Source organism: Papilio polytes, unplaced genomic scaffold, assembly GCF_000836215.1.
Source record: "Papilio polytes unplaced genomic scaffold, Ppol_1.0 DF821956.1, whole genome shotgun sequence".
Lineage (NCBI taxonomy): Eukaryota > Metazoa > Arthropoda > Insecta > Lepidoptera > Papilionidae > Papilio > Papilio polytes.
Genome location: NW_013527248.1, coordinates 3,259,345 through 3,279,743, shown reverse-complemented (window position 1 = coordinate 3,279,743; position 20,399 = coordinate 3,259,345). Strand labels below are relative to the sequence as shown.

Genomic DNA, 20,399 nt, shown 5'->3' with positions numbered 1-20,399 from the left:
ATACAAAGCACATTCAAGCAAAAAAAAGAGACATTTCAAACATCAGATAAAGTTGTCTATGGAGCAACTGGATACAGCCCAATGTGCGCCAGGGAGAGGGTCACATAGTTGTGGTCAAGTCAAGAGCTTAACAAAATATGTAAATATATTTTGTCAAGCTCTTGACCAACTAGCTCAGGGGGGTCATGACCCCCATTACACCCTCCCCTAGATCCGCCAATGTTGTCGGTGGAGGAGACGCAAGGAACATGTATGTTCTACTTTTTTGTTTTCTTTGTCTACAGTATATTTAATTTGGTTGTGAACTTTGAACATGCAATTAGTGTACTTTTCCAATAAATAAATTAAGAAATAAACACTACCTGGCAGTGTTTAATTACTAGGTTAGGTATCACCAACATAAAAGGGCTGCTGGGGTTCTTTGGGGATGTAATGGCAGATCAGGTCATCTATATGAGAGGAATAAAAGCGGCTACACTTTAGTTAATTATTTTGTCATATTTGGTTTTTACCCGTGTATGTGCAGGAGCGGCAGTTCGGGCGGCGCGGGCGAGTGGCTGACGTTCTCGGAGGCGGAGGCGCAGCAGCTGGGCGCGGGCGAGCGCGGCGACTACTACTGGCTGCTGGGCGCGCTCACCTTCACCTTCAGCGACAACGCCGTCTACAAAGCCTGCCCCCAGGACCAGTGCAACAAGAAACTCCTCGACCAGGAGAATGGACTCTACCGCTGCGAGAAGTGCAACAGAGATTATCCCAACTACAAGTACCGTCTGCTGCTCGGAGTAAGTTTATGCTTATAATCGGGCTTCTTTCCTACCTTCTGGGGAGAAGACAGGGTATTTTAGGTTTACAGTTGGACAGTCGCGTGGATAGGTATGGAGTGTATGGACTCATTGGCACCAGATCAGCTAAATGCCAATCCAGATTAAAGCTTACTGTCTAGAGTACACTGTCCCAGGTGGGAAATTATTGTACATACATACACAATTTTCAATTTTTTATTTGCTAAATTATTTATATTCTATTAAATTAAACACAAGGCCCAGACAGCAGGCTTCCGTAACTTTCTTTTACATATTTTTATGCTTTACAGTGACAAAATTCAGTTTTACATTTTCAAGTGAAAGTGAAGCATAGCTTAAGCTCTTCGCTTTTAAGACTTGCAAGATGTTTTACGTCACTATATAATTATTATTTTTTTACTGTCAGACTAGCGTTGGAGCTTGGGGCCCTCAATTTCACAGGACCCTGTAGCATTTGCTCCTCTTGCTATATAGCCTTGTCTACTATTGCTATAGCTAAAGCTATTTGTTATTTTTTAGTTTGCTGGCATAATATTAAAAATAAAATAAAACGTAGGCGAACGTGTCTGACCCGACTGGCGACCAGCGCGTGACCGCGTTCAACGAGGCGGCTGAGAGCATGCTGGGGAGGAGCGCCGCCGACATCGGACAGATGTACGACTACGACAAGGCCGCCTACAGCCAGTTATTTGAACAAGTCAAGTTTAAAACGTTCCTCTTCAAGTTCCGCACCAAAATGGAGACATACAGTGTAAGTGGTGTCAGCCTGCCTTTTCCCTACCAATGGACTACTTTTTATCAATCCATCGTATTCATTTACTCAGGGCCTGTCCATTCAGATTGTAAATTGTCTGATAAAAATCCAATGTGTGAAACGTGAACGAAATATCGGATTTTGTTCCCTTATCTGACAGTGACGTCATTTTTAAGCTATCTGAGCCTCTATTAGCCAGTGGTGGGACAGACCCTGTCTCACGAAAAACAATAAGTAAATATCTGCGAGTTTTAATAATAGTTGCTCGCAACTTTGCGTGAAATTAAAAATAATTAAAATGTACTGTGCCTATGTAACTTAGAATAGGCAATATAACTTAGAATAGACGATGGGGTTCTGTGAAAGTTTACGAAAAATCCATTCCCTGTGAATGCGGTCTGTTATAAATACAACATTCAATAAAACATTATAAATTTGAATGCTAAATATTTTTTTCTATTTTTCCTTTCATACCAGATCTTGTATTAATTTTTTGCAGAAGTTTTGAAAAAATTACGCGTTTAAGGGTTAAAAATGTATAGAAAGTAGGTTAAATTGGTTTTTTTTTCCAGGATGAAGCTCGATTAAAGACGACAGTGATGAGCGCGACGCCTGTCGACTATAAAGACGCGAACACACGACTTGTTAAAAGTATCAAAGCTCTGAGCGGAGTCGAAGTATAACTTCTATATGTTCGTGTTGTCCATTTAATATTATGTTCCAATTATTACTGTTTTTGATGTAAGCTAAACATGGAAGTATATTCACTAATTATGTTCTAAATTTATTGTAATTAAAAATTCTTTTTTTTAATATTATTGTTTTATTTCAACCAGATTTGTGAATCTTTTTTAAAGTAATCTGAAACCTAAAATTCTTAATACCAACATTGGTAAAAAAGAAAAATGTATATTTATGTATGTATTGAAATAACTCGATAACTAATGGTCCGATTTAAATTATTTCACCATTAAAAAGCTACTTTATTAAGGAGTAACATAGGGGTTTTATACTTTTTTTAAAATTTCAATCGTGCGAAGTCGCGAGCAACAGCTAGTACTTAATAATTGCATTTGAACAGGTACAGAAATTAAACATTTTAATCACTAATACTTTTATTCAATTTTATTGATATGACTCATAATTTGGCTACAAAATGGACAATTTCATACAACGGTTAGTGAAAATAGCAGATAAAATAGCCTCGTTACATTTACACGCATTACATTGACCAACAAATACGAACATTTTTATTAAAAAGTAAATTTCCAACTCAATTACACGTTATATTTTTTAAAGATAATGAAAAGCATTGGTATATTATAAAAAAGTGGTTTTTACATGCTGGCTGTATGTTATGGTGTATCAACGGATTAATAAAAAATATTAAAACACCAGTAATCGATTACATTTTACCAAGCATTTCAAATACAGACAAAATCGTCAAAAAAATGCAACCAGAAAATATAAAAACATGTATTTGATTATTTATCGGCCATTACAATTTTATTTCAATTTCTCTTAACCGTAATAAATTAGTTTCAAAGAACAAACATGATTCAGAAATATATTTTTAAACTATTACAATTGTCAAAGAATTTACAAATGTAGAGTGCACGAAAGTAACTACACTATCCAGTGTAATACGGGGTGACAGCTATTCAAAATTTACACTTACAATTATTATTATAACGAGAATATAATTTAAAAATCGGATAAAATACAATTAAAACTTGATCATTTTATACATGGCAGTGTGATATACTGAAGTTACAACACGTGTGTTACTCTTCATACATAAAAAATACATGTTAAAATCCAGTTTGAAACATCTGTGCGAGAATTTTCATATGACAACCTTAAAAACTATTACACAGCAATCACAAAATCTCAATTCTATTCATAATACATTCAAAGACCTTAATAAATAACGTAAAATAGTTCGACAAACTTTTCTGACCCAACTGGCAACTAATAAGTTAATTTAGTTTCCCTTATTATATCCATTGGATTACGTTTTGACACATTGACACTTTTTTGACCGACTTCCCAAATAGGTATTCAATTTCTGTATGTTTTTCTTTCAATAACTGATGGCGCTACTGAGCTTATAATTAGCTAATAGCCACCAGGCCGTACATTGATCTTTATTGATAGATAGGTCATTGTCATTAAATGGCTTAAAATTTTGTGCCACTTATAGCCTCGGGGTCAGACACTGACATCTATAAATGGATAGGTATTTGCTTGGAAATGAGTTTATCTTCGGTCCGACTTACATGCCTGTTGATTATTGATTACTGATAATTCTAAATTATCAAGCGCTAAAAAATAGTGAATACCAAATAGGCACAAAATAACATATATAACATTTATAGCCTGTCCATATATAAAGATCAGCGGGTCTAAGTTTGTCGGAAGTTGTAGTGATCGGCCGAGTCCGGTGGCGGCGGCGAACGTCGTCTACATGAGCCTCGCCGCGGCCGGGCTCACCTTCTGCATGCATTTACAAATAAACCTTACATATTGAACAAAGATTTAAATAACTATGTGATTTTTTCTCTATAGAAATAAAATAATTATAGTTTGACAATTGATTGTAATAAAAAAAATATGTTCTGAAGACAACATAGATTATAGCACAAAAAAATAATCTTTGAAATCAAAACGATTATCTGCATCGTAGTTCAGCTAATTAACAGTCGTTTCAAAACAACGAGTGAATAAGACAAGCACAAATGACATCGTTATGAAATCAAAATGTATTTTTAACCACATTTTGGCTTGTAGACTATCTATATTGTATAATATGTAACTTTTTCTACGAGATTTCGTTTAAGTCGTTATACCGGAAAAAATGTCAGTAAACCATTTCGTATTTAAATCTTTGTCAAAAAAAACTTATCAATATCCGTAATACTCAATAAATAAGGTCACTACAAAAATAAACTATACATTACGCTAATTACTGACTTTATAAATAATAGGCGTATCGTTTTGAGATATAGTAGAGGCCTACATTGTCGGAGTATAGCATTATACATAATACATTAAATAGCTACATAATTATCACATAAGAATACATGTAGTTTATAAAGTATGGAATTAAAGCCGCAACCAACGTATGAGAATACACGGCTGTGAGTCACACATACATACAACTTACATACAACCGAGAACATTGAATTGTTTATAGATACAGCTGCGAGAGGCAGATGTTACAAAATATTCATATCGTTAATCAATTACACATTTAATCATTAAATATAATAAGAAAATATTGTGTTTATCCAACAATTCAATTTTCAATTCCCCAAAGAAGCTTTTTTATAATAATAATGGAATGAGATTCTAGAACATGTCTGAAGGAGAAGCAACGAATACATACATTTACGTAAAGGACATATAAATACACAGTACTTGATGTACCGCGGGATTAGAGGTAACTTTACATACACTTAGTACTACGTCAGTAGTCATAGCCACTCGTCACTACACTAGTCGTGACACTCGGGTCCAGTCAGAACAAACGCGAATGTATCGCAGAGCGAGAGGTCGCCTGCCCGCCTCCGCCGCCGCGCCGCGCCGCCCGCCGCCCCCCACACGCCCCACACACGCCCCGCACGCCCCACACACCCCACACGCCCCGCGCTCAACACAACCCAACTTAACATACTGATAAATTAAAAGCGAATAAATAAAAACGCTCTTTGGATCACGTCCGAGGTGCGCCCTGCGCCCGCTGACCTGCCGAAACCTAACTCAATCGCTCCTAAAATTAACCTTAAAGCAAAACGTTAAAACATATACTAATGACAGATGTTAACGAATCTTGATCTTCGAATATGATACGAATCATCCGTCCTTAGCTACATAAAGTAAATCAGACTTAATCATTATCAGTCAAAAAACCTATAAATCCAAATAATTAATTTAAAGTTAAAAAAAGAAGAAAATAGTGATTTTATAACTTTGGAGCGTAACAAAAGATTTTAATTTTGATACGAGCATACGAAAACAAAATAACGAAATAATCAAAACGACAAAAAAAATGTAAAGCTCCATCTATCTGCGCCGACACCGCGCACCCACCGACACATTGTATAGCAAATATTAATATAGAAATCACAAGAATGCAATATAACCTCAAAATGATCTTTGTTCTTAACGAGACGTCAACAGCAACATTTTGTAAAGTTCTATAAAATCTTATCGAAATAGTCAAATGTATTAAGTTTTTGAATCCTATAACAATTGACGATAATTGACTTTTTCTCCAAAGTTAAAACGTATATTTCACAAATGCAATGTCGTCGGTGCGTGTTACGGTGGGCGTTAGTGCTGTGTGCGCGTCACACCCAGCGCGCTAGGGGCCGCTGGGGCCGCTGGGGCCGCTGGGGCTGGGGCCGGGGGGACGTGGGGAGGCCGAGGGGCCGGGGGAGCGCGGCGCGCGGAGGGCCGCTAGCGCGCTCACGGCACCAGGTCGGGCAGGCGCCCGCGGCCCTAGGGGCGCGCGCCGCCCTCCGCGCTCACCACCTGCGAACAACGCGCGCCTTAGCCCAACACTACCTGGACTACCGCACTACCCGCACACTGGGCCTCTCCTCACTCCTATATTGTACAAATAGTGTACATTGGGAAATTTATTTAAAACTTATATCTTTCGTACTTTTCAATGATATATTTTAAAAAATATCAGATTCAAATTCTTCATTGAAAGCTGATATTCCATGACTTAATTCCTCTGAGTTTTAATAAAACAGGATCATAATTCATTAAAATTATTTATATAAATATAAAACATTTTAGATAATCATGCATATAAAGCAACCGGTAGTCAGTCTCTACTAAATATTGAAATGTGTTCATGCTGCAACTTTGCTATGCAATAAAGTAAATCAAAATTATGCATTAAAAAAACGAATAGTTAAATGAAGTTACCTAATCAGTTGATTGTAAAAGAGCATGCTCGGGATGAACATAAAAAAATATGGTGTTTTTGAATTGCCTCAAAACATGTATAAGAACATTATTGTATTCCCTATATTTACTAAAGAGTGAAAGGGATGTCTATCTAGTAAAACATGAGTATACAATATCTAGTAACGATAATGTGAACACAAAGAACACAAACTGTGATTTCTCCTAATGATATTTCTGAACATAAGCTGGCAAAAGAATATCAAGCAAACAAGAATAATAAAAAGCATGCTTTTCCCAAAGCTAGATTCATACAAAAATTTAAAATGTTTTTGTATGAATGTTTCTGCAATGAAAACCGGCACAAATGTTTCTCACACACAATTCAAACTAGTGCAACAATTTTGTAAATCAAACAAAAGAAAATTCAATACTTCAAAACTACATTTAACATCAAATAAAAAACAGTTCACACAACCAGAACTGTATTCATGCTAATCCTATAAATCATAATTTTTACAGTAAAAAAAATAATTCTAATGCACCTAAATTACCTGGCCCGGTGTTTTAAAGTGAATTATCATTGGACAATGTTACTTTCTATCAACTCCACTAACTGTACAAAAATGTTTTGGATCAATAAGGATTTTTTTTTACACATTTAAGAAAGACATTTAAGAAATATATAGACTAGGCATAGAGGACAAAATTTTTCACCGGTAATTTCTCTGACAGGTAATATATTCGTTGTCAAGTTTAGTGCCACCTTGTATCTTTGTATTGACATTTTATTAAATTACAATAAGCTCCAACTTTTATTATAAAATAAACTAAACGGTATCACAAAATAAAACAAACATCTAAGGGGTCCCACCACTGGCTGATATAGACTCAGATAGCTTAAAAATGACGTCACTGTTAGAAAAGGTAACAAAACCTGATATTTCCATCACATATTTTACACGTTGCATTGTTATCAGACAATTTACAATCTAGTGGGACAGGCCTTAAACATTTGTAATGACACTTATTGACAATAAAATAATATTAATTATATTGACATGTGAGTTCGATGCTGTCAAAAGCGTTCGTGATGATTATGAAAAAAATATGACGTGAAGTGTCAACTATTCTTAGTGTATATATTTTTTGAATCTCTGCGTTTTTTTATTCTATTAGGCAATTTGACACTAAAGCCAGATAATTCAGTAGTACATGTGGTACCGGGTCAATAATACAAGACGTACTATATCAACGTGTCGTATGTGTTGTTGGTACTCACTTTTCGTTCCTTATAGTAGAGTTCCTCGCTCTCCTTGTCGCAGAGCAGCAGCACCACCGCGCCGAACAGGAAGATGGCCGCGCCCCACCCCACGCCGTACGCCCAGCCGAACTCCCACACCGATCTGTTACCTATACCGCATACAAACTAAGGGTAACCATTGAAACACTATACGAAGAGCCTGTCCCACTGCTAACTGATAGCTTATAAATGACGCCCCTGTCAGATAAGGTAACAAAATCCGATACTTCATCACATATTTTACACGTTGGATTGATAGAAAATTAACAATTTGGTGAGACCGGCCTTAAGACTTATCAATAACTAATATAATAAACTCTAACATTGACCGATTTAAAAAATCTTGCATTATAAAAAAGCCATGCTTTCACTGAGTAATATAGGCTTTTTTTTTAATTTAACAAGGACAAAATCACGAGCAACAGCTAGTCTATACTAATATTATAAAGAGGAAAGTTTTGTATATTTGTATGTTTTGAAATAATTCGAAAACTACAGAACCGATTTCAATAATTCTTCCACTATATGGCTGTATTTTTTACAATATTTAATTCTACGCGGACAAAGTCGGGAGCAATAACTAATTTTCTAATAACAGTATCTTACCCAGATTCAATTCCGCCGCAAAGCATACAGGGTAAATCACCAGCGCAATCAAGATGCACATCACTGAAAACATAAAAAATGACCCTTTTATTCTCATTCGACCTCAGAGGTCCGTTTTAGGAAAAACCTGAACCTTAACTTAGGCAAAATGCTTTAACATCTATACTTATACTATGAAGAGGTGAGATTTTATTTTGTTATGTATTAAAATAACTCAAAAACTACTGGGTCGATTTTAAAAATTCTTTAACCATTAGAAAGCTAATTTATCTATGACAACAAAGGCTACATTTCTTATTATTTTTCATTTTCACGGGGACGAAGACGCGAGCAACAGTTAGTATATTAACATACATGCGAGTGCCATAGCGAGTACAGCGAATCGGTAATATCTGAACTTGGTGCGATGGTCTGCGGAGCGCAGGCCGAGCCCGGTGAGCAGCGCGCCGCACACGTCCGCCGCCAGCGTCGCCACGCACAGCCCCGCCGCCGCCCTACACACAACACATAAATACATTCGACTACAAAATATATATCACGTCACAACTTTAACTATGAAGTTCAGACTTTAATAATAGTTATTCAATCCTTAGTGTACGTTAATCTACGCTAATGAGATCTCTAATGACTTGTCTAATGCTAATAGAAATTTTAAAAAGCTAAATACAGTTTTCCCTTAAAATCTAGGTCGAGGCTCCTTCGAGAATTTCCATTTAATTCCGTTGCTACTGAATTTCAGGCTATCCGCATCCACTTGAAAAATTGAAACTAAATGTTAGGAATTATCGTTGAAAGTATTTATGCTAACTTGAGAAAAGTTCAAAATTACGTAGAACCAGGATATTAGAATTATTTAGTACTTAAAATTATTTTTAGAGGTAATTTAAAAAAACTTGTGTAAATACAATATTGTACACAATACCCGCAAATTTGCGTTAAAGCTCGAAAATTCCAAAATATTTTTTTTTAAAATAACAATGGGTCTTACTTAATGTATGATGCGGGTCTAGCTGCATAACATCCTGGCTGGGCGACTATGTCGAAGGGCAGCGGCGTGGGCGCGTCCGGGTCGATACAGTGCATGAAGAGGCCTTGCCGCCAGCCCGCTGCCATCAGCCAGTCTGCGGACGCTAGCCCCAGCACCATCAGCACCACAACTAGCAGCCCGCAGATTAACGCGATCACCTGCAAACATATTGACATACGGTAAGAATTGAACAAATGTATTAAACTTTGTTAGACTGTGGCTGTGCGTTATCACGCTTTTCAAATATCTTAGAGGCCTAAGGTCATACCTTCGTATTAGTCTTTTTTCTAAAAGAGGGTAATTTCATTTAAAATATCCAGAACGTTATAAATTACTCGTGTTATACTTGACCCCGGAAGGTCAAATCCATTATTTTAATATTAGACTCTTCTCCAAAAAGCTACTAATTACTACTTAAAATAGAAGAATAAATTTACTGGCCGGATTCTAAATAAACGGGATCATTAAAAATTCAAAGCCCTTAGCTGTAGGAACGTAGAAATGGTTGACCCGGTTAAATCCGAGCCGTGCCTTCGAGCGAAGTAGGACAAAACAATTGATTACTGGAAAAACAAAAAAATAGAACATATCATGTCATAAATGACAATACACAAGTCAAATTTTTCGCTATACAAAAGTTTCCAAACAACTAAGAATTGGGTCAACTTCCCGAAGTCCGTGTTCTCCGAATATGACACTTGGAGAAGTCTACAAAACGATATAGACTTTTTAAAAATTCCATATCAGATTTCAAACAATACATATTGAATATCTCACACAATGAAATAAAAATACATTTACTCTCACCTGCACGTTAAAAAATGCCTTTGTCTTTGTTACGTGTATAAAAAAGTTAAACACTTGCGTTGAACAACAGAAGTAGATAAAAATCTAGTCATTAGACACTAATAACACTTAACATATTAAATCACATCTTAAAGTGTCGGAAGAAATTTGACTACAATTTCAATTAGGGTAAAAACTCTCACCCCATTACACATAAATTGTTATGAAGACTTATTCAAAATTCTAATTTCAACATCCGACGTTACATTTAACAATCTACATTGTAGCTCCCTCACGAACCTTAATAAAACCGTACAAAATTACTGGGGAACGGAGAGAAAGTAGGTTAAAGAATTTTTAAAAAATTATCCCAAAGTTACTATTTAATAAAAAAAAGTGAGTCAGGTTATCTAAAGTAAAATTATTATAGCTAGCTAGTTATGATATTATTTAGGCAACATTACAAAAACCTGAATTTCCCATCTTATAATTGTCACTAGCTCACTATATGTTTCCACTGAGGGGCTCGGAGCCTACTCTGAGTAAGGGGTGACTAGACCATAGACAACCTCGCTGGCCCACTGCGGGTTGGTTGACTTCACACATATCTTTGAATTTCTTCGCCGATATATGCAGGTTTCATCGCGAGAACTTCTTCCTTCACCGTAAGAACGTCGAGTAAATTATGTACCTATACATATGAAATCCAAAAATCATCTTAACACATGGCGGGATTCGAACCCAGGACCTGTAGATTACAAATCAAGTACTCAAAACTTTTAGCCACCGGCGATCTCGATCAGTTCCCATCTCATAAACACTCATTATCAGTAAATCCTACGCTGTTCCGCGACCTCGTAGTAAAAAATATCAGTAAGTAGCCTATCATATGTGTTTTAAGTTCTATATCTGAGCTAAATTTCATCGAGATCCGTTAAGCCGTTTTAAAGATACGCAGTAACAAACATTTATCCATCCAAACTTTCGCATGTGTAATAATAGTATGTAGTATATAGTTAAATTAAAATGTAGTTAAGTAACATGTTTTTACGCGCATAAAGTTGATTGGAGTTGAAATCGATATTGTAAGCGTATACATAATCTCGGTCAGGTTACGAGACCGTGGCGTATTTAAGCGATACTGCGAGTAATAATTACTGTTAGATTAGTTTGGTCTTAGCGTTAAGTGACAATAATAAAATAACATTGTGACTCTTAATCAAGATTTTTTAGAAGTTTACTGAATAGTACGCCGACTCTACTTGTTGATCAACATTAGATTTATACAAACACTAGCTTTCGCCTGCCACTCTGTTCCAGACTATCCTCTGCATCCATAACAAATTTCATTGAAATCCGTTCTGCCGTTTAGGCTACAAACTCTAACAAACATCCATCCATCCATCTAAACTTTCGCATTTATAATATTAATGTATGAAGTATGGTTTGTGTATTCAATGTACTTATTCCAAGCCGGGTTAAATATTTGTAAAGAACTTTTCTTTGTCAAGAAAATATTTGAAATTGAGTCCTGTCTCTGATAAAATGTTCCATAAATAGTAATGCATTTTATCAGTCACGTAATACATTGCTCAAGACGGACTGCACCAAACTGATAATACCAATACAAACGGTAATGCAATGAATATGGCCGAAGCTATCCTCTATCAAATACAGTGACCTCACGTACAAAACGTTTGCATTGCGATTGCATTTAATCTCAAGGGACATTGATAACGATAGCCAGACACAATGATAAATAAATTGCTTAGATAGTACCTCGTATTATTTATTTTTAGGTAAATTGCAAAAATGTATCAATTCTACATTAATTTCATGTCTTAATTTGAGATACATCACGACTTTCGTTTTATTTTCTTCTTATTCTTTAATGAGCATTTATTACAATAGATGACACTGTTTTAGCTATAAACAATTGCATATAACTTCGTTTATAAATCATAATAAAAATGGTAAAAGTATTTTGAAATTTAAATCACATTTGTTGTTGCGCGCTGTTCTGCAAATCTATTTCCAGCGTGACTTTTCCATTATAGTTGGGAGTAAAAAGTTAGTTCGCGTAGTTGACAAAGAACGTCACAAGACAAAGGAGGAAAATGTTCCCACGTCGCTCCGTCAGCCTGAGGCTCCGTACTCGTATTATGACTCGCTGGAGTAAAACTAGGCATCGCGACACAATGATCGTACAACATGTACTTGTCAGCCTTTATTAAACCACGATTACGGTCTGGCAAACTTATGTCACACTGTTACTAGTCATTATACTATAACATCTTTAGAATGACTTTAAAAGACTTAAAATGCGGATATTCCAAATATTTAAGGCCTGTCCCACCACTGATGAGGTTCAGATAGTAAAAATTACGTCACTATTAGATAAGGTAGCAGTATCTGATATTTCCATCACATATTTTACACGTTGGATTGTTAACTGACAATTTACTATTTGGAGGGACTGGCCCTTAAACTCATGCGACGAAATTAGAAATGAAAATTAACCTAGACCTAAATCGAATGTTGTCACAAGTAACATTTACTCGTATATGAGTATTCTTTCTTACCTTATCTGTATGTATGTCTATAAATAAAAGGCAAGGTCTTTCTTGACCTCAGGTATTTGTATGTGTGCGTAAGACGGTGTCTCATTGAGGTTTAAGTGCTAACCGTGAAAAACAATCTAGGTCACGGGCATCCTTACATTTTTCTTATCCATGTTTAATGTTTCTACTAGCTTTTACTTCCTAAATCTTACACAACACATGCTCGGTAGTATAGCCTGTTCAGATATTTAAAAGAAGGTTAATGAACCTCATTAGCGTAACATACGTGGACTTACATATTTCATTGCATTGTCTTGTAAAACAAGTCTTGAACAATAGCCTCGCCGGTGTAAGTCTTACAATGATGTACACTATTGAAAGGCACCCTACAACTTGAGTAACAATCAAAGGTAAGTGTAAGTGTTGGGGGCCGGAGTGCCGGGGGGTACAGACGTGAAAGTGAGGCGGGCGTCTCGAGGGGTGTCACGGGGGTGTCGGCGCGTGTCGTCTACATCGATCGCCCGGCTCGCCGTCAGCTGTTACGAATCTGATCACTATCTCGGCTGATTTTTTCATCTGTTGACCAATACTAACTGTTTACGACTTAATGAAAATACCTTCTTTACACTTCTATAAACGTAACGTGTGTACTTTGTTATTTGCTTTATTAATGGTATGGGATGTGCCTAAAATCTTAGGTCATGTGACAAGTATTTAGCTTACTATCATAATATGTTTAGGTGCTTAAGTTTTCAATATTTGTTTAATATTTCTAAGAAAATAAATATAGCATTAAAGTGTCGTACATCGAATCAACTTTTGTTGATTCACGATTGGCCACGTTTCCGTGCGTTCTGTTAACAGCGGAAGTTGGAGCGCATTAAAGAGGGATTTCATTCATCAAATCATAAAGCTTGATTCACGTGGGAAGTCACGGGCAACCACTTCGACGTATGAAGGGTCACGACACCGTGAACATATTTTATTGCTTGATTTCTTTGCATTGACGTCAAGATAGTTTCTCTATATTTTACGTATACATTTGTTCATTTGAAAGTATGAATTTCAACTGTTGTTTATAGATTCCTTTTATAATATAGTCACATTTTTGGGTTTCAAAACATAAACATAGGTGAACCTAATCTGTAAATGTATGATATAATTCTTATAAATTTTCAACAAACTCAGTAAAGGACAAGTATCCTAAATGTCTTAAGTAAATACTATTGCAATCTGATAATTCTTAAAGAAACACCGTCTGCAGGCGATGGGGCGAAGGGGCGATAGTGCGGAGACAGACTAATAATAAAATACGCGACAGACGCATCGATCCAAGGTCCCCGACTGAACAAACTTCAAATCTCACAATTTACCGACTTTACAATCTCCGTAAGATATCCAGTTTGAAGATGGAATTATGTTTAAGGCTGGCCGTCTCAATAAAAATATCGCATTAGTAAAATCCCTTAAAGTTTTCAAAAAGCCAAAAGAGTTTAAACATTATTGTTGATTAGGATTTTAAAAAGTCGTGTTCTATCAATATTACCAGCTTAATTATAACATCAATTCCTAAGTAGTCTAATGTTATTTGTAATGGTTTATTATATTTAGTTTAGACATTGACTTAGGTTCAAGGTGGTTGAAAGTACTAAATCATGGAGCAGAGCAAGTTCATAATCAGCTGTCAAACGTAACTGAATCAACGTGTACTTCGATAAATCAGCCGAAAATTAGCTGTGAGATTTAGAGATATCTTTACAAATATTTTCACCGCATAGGTCGATTTGTTCATAACAGTAACTCCAGAAGTAACCTGTGCTATCTGGTTGGCAGGCATGTCTTCGTTGTCTGTGGCGAACTGCGGCGGCGGCGGCAGCACCGGCGGCGGCAGGGCGCGCGGCTGAGAGCGGAGCCCGCCCGCGCCCGCTCCCGCACGCCCCTGCATGCGCCCGCCGCCGCGCTACAACCGCGACCGATCTAGCGCTACGACGACCGACCTAGCGCTACGACACAATACACCACGCTACACCACGATATAATTAGCTACACCACAATACGACAATCTACACCACAATACAACAGGTTACACCAAAATAGATCGCGTTATACCGCTATATAATGGTCTGCACCACTATACAGCGCGCTTTACCACAAGGCAATATGCGCTACACCTCGATATATATTGTAAACCCTGTACACTACACCACTTTTACAGTGCTACGCCACGTCAAGCTTTTACCACGTACACTGTACACTCAAATAACAATACAACTTATAGACGACACTGCAGTTGCTGTAAGTTCTTTAAACACTTTCCACAGAAGAATACAGGTTACTCACGAGCACTTATTTGATGTCCTAGATACACTTTTTGTTATTTAAGTAAAGCGCCCAGCTACGAGCACAGCCTTTTGTTAAAAACAAGAATGCGAGTTCGAAAATGATATAGAATGAATAGCAGTTTTATATTAACGCGACTGTTAAAAAACGCGTTACCCTACAAAGCTTTTTTAAAACTTGAGTAAAAAGAGTTTCTGTGACTGCATTATTCACTCATTGCAGGCATATCGTCTGTTAAATTTTGTGAACATGGATTCCTAACTTAGGATAAAACATTTTAAATTTTATCTTAGCGAATAGTCTCATGAATAGAGATTGCAATTGTTTTGTTCGTAATCTAGATGTGAGATAAAAGGTGTTGTATGCAAATGAAACTAGACTAGTTGAAAGTTTGTGCAAGTTCATCTAAAGGGGGAAATAAACATCGCTCGCAGACACAAATCTTGGCAAGCTAGTTCTCTCATGACACTGATATTCACAACTACTACGAATATGTTACATAGGTACTCTATCACGATACGGAATACGGAGACATTTGATACTATGTATTTATTACATAAAGCGGATAATAAATACTACAAATTTATATTGAAGGTTTTTTAGTAATACTATAAAAATATGAGATATAAGATACAAGTAAATTATAATTAACATCAATGCGGTAACAAATCATACTAATCATGCTAATATTATAAATGTGAAAGTTTAGTTGGATGTTTGTTAGAGTTTGTAGACTAAACGTCTGAACGGATTTCGATTCAATTTGGTATAGATCTAGAGGATAGTCTGGAAGAACACATAGGCTATTCAGTTTCGATTTTTTTTAATTCCACGGAGTCGCGAGCGAAAGCTAGTTGTGTTCATAAAACAAATTATATAATATTAAAGGCTAATTAATGCAGTCCAATTTAAAAGTAATGCTTCATTTCAGAGCTTTGAGAAAAAACCTACTCGAATCATGAAAAGTTATATAAAACTGCATTCTTAAAACTCATTTTAGAAATAATTATTTATATTTAAATGGAACGTATTCATTTGGCATTGTTTGCGAAATTATATTCAACAAAGAGCGAAACACTCGAGGCTTTATATAGGCCAGGCCACACAGTAACACAATACACAAGGCCACAAGTTAACAAGAGACAGTTTTCTTCAGATGACATAATAATGGGTTAGGCGTTTATTCTAACACCAAAAAGAATTTCCGTCACTCATCATCATTATCATCATCACCAGCTCACTACAAGTCCCCACCGAGGGGCTCAGAGTCTAGCCTAATTTAGGGTGACTAGGCCATAGTTAACCACGCTAGCCAAGTGCGGGTTGGTTGACTTCACCCATATCTTTCAATTTCTTCACCGATATGTGCAGGTTGCATTACGATGTTCTCCTTCACCGTAAGAACGTCGGGTAAATTATGTACATATGAAAATTTGAAAAATCGAAAATCACATTGGTACATGGCGGGATTCGAACCCAAGATCTGTAGATTACAAGTCAAGTGCTTAAACCACTGAGCCACCGACGCTATTCCGTCACTAATATTCCAGCTTAATTGAACGTTTTTCTAATCATTCATTTAGTTCACCGTTCATCGGTTATGACGATCAAAACTGTAGATACCAGTTAAATATCGTAGAACTGCGACTCTTACGACTGAATATTGCCGGTCCCATCAGCGTTTTAACCGAATCGTTTAACAACTGTCGACAATGAACTATACTAAATGCACAATTACACAGTTAAATAACATCCAGTTCAGATGCAATGATATGGAATTCAAATTGCCAATGCACGTTTTCCACGAATTAGGTCAAAGCGGCAAAAGTTCACAGTGATCGCGGGGAAAACTGCCGCTGAATGAGGTCACATATCAACAACGTTCAACAAAAATTACTTATGCTCTTTTTCGTCGGAAACAACTACTGTTTTCTTGTATTAATCAGGAATTATTGGTCATACGATTATAATTGTTGTTTATAGAAGTTTACCATTACTGTTTAAAACATAAGTATTGAGAATTTGGAAGGCGGGTAAAATTTATAATAAAAGAACATTTTTAATGGTTTGGCAATTCAATTTGAAGATTGTAATCTAAATCAGTAATGTTTAAAACAGGTATTTAAGAGCATAGTTTAAAATATATAGCGATTAATAATAAACGAGTTTCATAAAACTGCTCGCTAAAATTTAATATTCATTTCAGAGCGTAATATTTTTTAGTGAAACAGTAAAAGCCTCCAAGAAAAGTTTGAGCTCGTTAGTTAAGACTAGTTTACATTAAGAGGCAGCGCTCGGTAAAATCAATTAATTCAGCTTCACGCCCATGTTTTTATTAAACTCATTTTTAATTTTCTTTTTCACTTTGGTGAGATAATCTTTTACATTTCACATTAAAGAGAATAATACAAACTTAATTTCATAAATGCATGAATGTAGAAAAATGTTCTTTGATGTTTTAGCGCGCACTAAGCGTGCGTTCGCACGGGCAGACTTTGTACGCCGCGGTAAAGTTCAAGGTCAGCAGACTTTTTACGCCTACGAGATAGGTGTTCGTACGAGCGTAAAAAAATCACTTTTGAATCGTTCCTCGTGTCAGTAGGACGTGTAAATGGTTTCTGTAAAATTACTAGCCCGAGGCAAAAACTGGCGACTAAATTCGAAGTCGCGTAGTTAAAGAGCAAACTAAAAGTAGACAGTACATTTTCTTTAAAACTAACATGATAAACATATTATGTAGACATTTATTTATTACATTTCTATTAACCAGTACCGGCTCGTGGCTCATGGGTCCTGGAACTAGTGAGTTCCAGGACCCGAGCCTTCAATTTGAATAATTGTAATCCTACAGACCAAGTACTTTTCTTTTGATTTTATACAAAGACATTTAAGAAATATAGACTAGGCATGTTTTCATCGGTACTTTCTCTAGAAGGTACGTAATCAGTTGTCAAATTTAGTATGCCGGGTCGTGACCTTGTATTGACATCTGATAAAACATTTTACAAAATTATAACCTCCATCTTTTATTATAAAATAAACAGTATTACAAAATTAAATAAACATATAAATAAGGTTTAGTGACACCCACTGGCAATTAATTAAAATATAGTTAATTATATTGCGACGTGGTTTTGGGGATCTATCAATAGACAGCGTTAATGATTTATGTGAAAAACATTTCAAGTGAGGTATCAACTATGCCTACTCTATATATAATTTTTGAATCTCTTTCATTTTATACCACCCATCACTAACAAATTTTCAAGTGAATTGCAAACTTTACATTTATTTACAAAGGTCAATTTAGATACTTAATTTAGTTATGTATGTTAAAATATTACGAAAGTTAATTTCAAGAAAGCGATGGTTCCAGTTGGATAAAACATATTACAGCTAGGGGTTTGGTCGCTTAAATTCGAAATTAATATGTAATAAAACAACTGTTAGCAAAATAATTTTTAAGTCAGTGTATTTATTATTTTAAAAACATATTGAATTCCTGTTTTTAATTTAATAAGCTATGAAAAATACACAAAATACACCGCAATGACGTCACGCTACCATCATGACATTCATTGGTTACGTAAGGATCATAAGACAGAGTCCGTGATAAATATCCAAATAACTATGAGAGGATCATTATGAGGGGTTCAAAAAACACACATCAAGTTAGAAGAAAAGAGGAAAATACGATCAGAAAAGTTGTGACATTTCGGTTTCATATTAATTCATTTTTTTAATTTTGACACGTGACAATATCATGTCAACGCAGTAAAGAGTATGGTAGCTATTTATTGTTTGTCTAAATAAGATCGATTAGTTTGACAATTCATTTGAAATTTAGTAGGGATGGGTTGTGTATAATCATTCACAAATCTTATCGATTATCGATTTTTATCCTTAAAGAAGTTGGAATCGATAGATTTATAGTTATAACTTAAGAATTAAAAAAAGGCTGTTTTCTCAAATTAATAAAGACCTACAGAACCATTATAAATAATCGAATTGGATTTCGCTATTACTTCTGTCATCGCTAAATTCTCTACACTGTAATCAATACTAGAATTGTCCTTTAAAATAATTAAAAAAAAAATATTAATTTTTGTTAAGTTCGATAAATGTTATTTAAACCGAATATCGATAATTCATAATTGTTCGCTATGCGTGTTTCTTTCGTCACTACGATACCTGTCTATTAAGTACGGTATTTGCTTACATACAAATTTAATTCGATACTTCATATGCGTCATTTATCAAACTTATTTAGATAAACTATAACTGACCGGTTACAAAGTTCAGTCGCCCTCTCCATTCCACGAGATTGCGCCACTGTCTATAGGACATTTTTAGTTTGCCCCTGTCACTCCCCTGATATCATCCTTGTCAGTTTATAGTTTAATGGTTGAAATATTAACGAAATTCGTAAAAGATAATTTTTATTGTAGCTGTGCATTATAAGTTCAGCTGCCACATATTTTTCTGTCCCGTTAAATAAAATCCCAACTCCCATACAACAATTACTGATTGTCATAGAACGTTTGCCAAAGTTATAAGCTCCTTTTGTTAATTCGTATAAAATGAAAATAATTATAAAAATCGTGTTTCGTACAGAATGTATTATTTATTGAATGTATTATTGCATTAATTACTAGGACAAGAAATCAATGTGTCCGAAAGTCCGTGTATTTTACGGATAATTTCCGAAACTACTGCGCCGGATGTAACAGGACTTTAAATGCAATGTTATAGTTAGCCTAGTCTTTATAACATGGTATATTCAATACAATAACATAATTAGGAAATCTTATTGCTGATCATCTTTTGCCCCCCACTATACTTAGTACTTTGAGTTCTACAACCTACGACAGAGCTCTGATAGTACTATATATACACTTGTTAAAAGTTTGCGATCCCTAGCATTAGTTAATATGTTTTTCAAATGGAACTTATGAAGTATAATATATTATTCCTTTACTTTATAAAAAAATGTGGTTTAATTTCCTATAAGACATAACATACATTTTTTCATGTAAAAAGATATGTTACAGAACAGATCAACTTTTATAGCTAGTGATCGCAAACTTGTTTTGATCTATGTAAACACAAATCAAACATGTTCGACAGCCAAACGCGGCGTCCTTTTATTAAAATGGAACAATAAAATTTATCGCGGCGTACCAAGATACGCCAAGTCGAAAAACGCCTCCGTATGAACGGCTTCATAGAATCCCATACGTTCTATTTTGACACATTATTTATCGCCTAGCGTTTTCACGTCCGTGCGAACGGCTGACAG

General features: G+C 35.6%; 2 protein-coding genes across 4 annotated transcripts in view; one reads left to right on the top strand and one right to left on the bottom strand.

Annotated features, from left to right (window-relative positions):
- LOC106107589 (replication protein A 70 kDa DNA-binding subunit) overlaps window positions 1–2,370 on the top strand; it is a 9,118-nt gene extending 6,748 nt beyond the window's left edge. Inside the window, exons 9-11 of the mRNA XM_013288474.1 lie at window positions 527–782; window positions 1,360–1,554; window positions 2,130–2,370. Of these exons, the coding sequence (XP_013143928.1) occupies window positions 527–782; window positions 1,360–1,554; window positions 2,130–2,240 (562 nt within the window). The 3' untranslated portion in view covers window positions 2,241–2,370. The remainder of the gene's footprint in view (window positions 1–526; window positions 783–1,359; window positions 1,555–2,129) is intronic.
- Window positions 2,371–3,638: 1,268 nt separating this feature from the next.
- Window positions 3,639–20,399, bottom strand: part of LOC106107611 (transmembrane protein 47) — a 23,036-nt gene continuing 6,275 nt past the window's right edge. The window contains exons 3-7 of one of the 3 annotated variants that reach the window (XM_013288515.1): window positions 9,375–9,571; window positions 8,741–8,880; window positions 8,387–8,449; window positions 7,760–7,890; window positions 3,639–6,093 (exon numbers count right to left, since the gene is read on the bottom strand). In XM_013288515.1, the coding sequence (XP_013143969.1) occupies window positions 6,061–6,093; window positions 7,760–7,890; window positions 8,387–8,449; window positions 8,741–8,880; window positions 9,375–9,571 (564 nt within the window). In that variant the 3' untranslated portion in view covers window positions 3,639–6,060. Of the gene's footprint in view, window positions 6,094–7,468; window positions 7,891–8,386; window positions 8,450–8,740; window positions 8,881–9,374; window positions 9,572–20,399 lie in introns of those variants that run through there. The other 2 variants (XM_013288517.1, XM_013288514.1) reach the window with 2 other exon arrangements.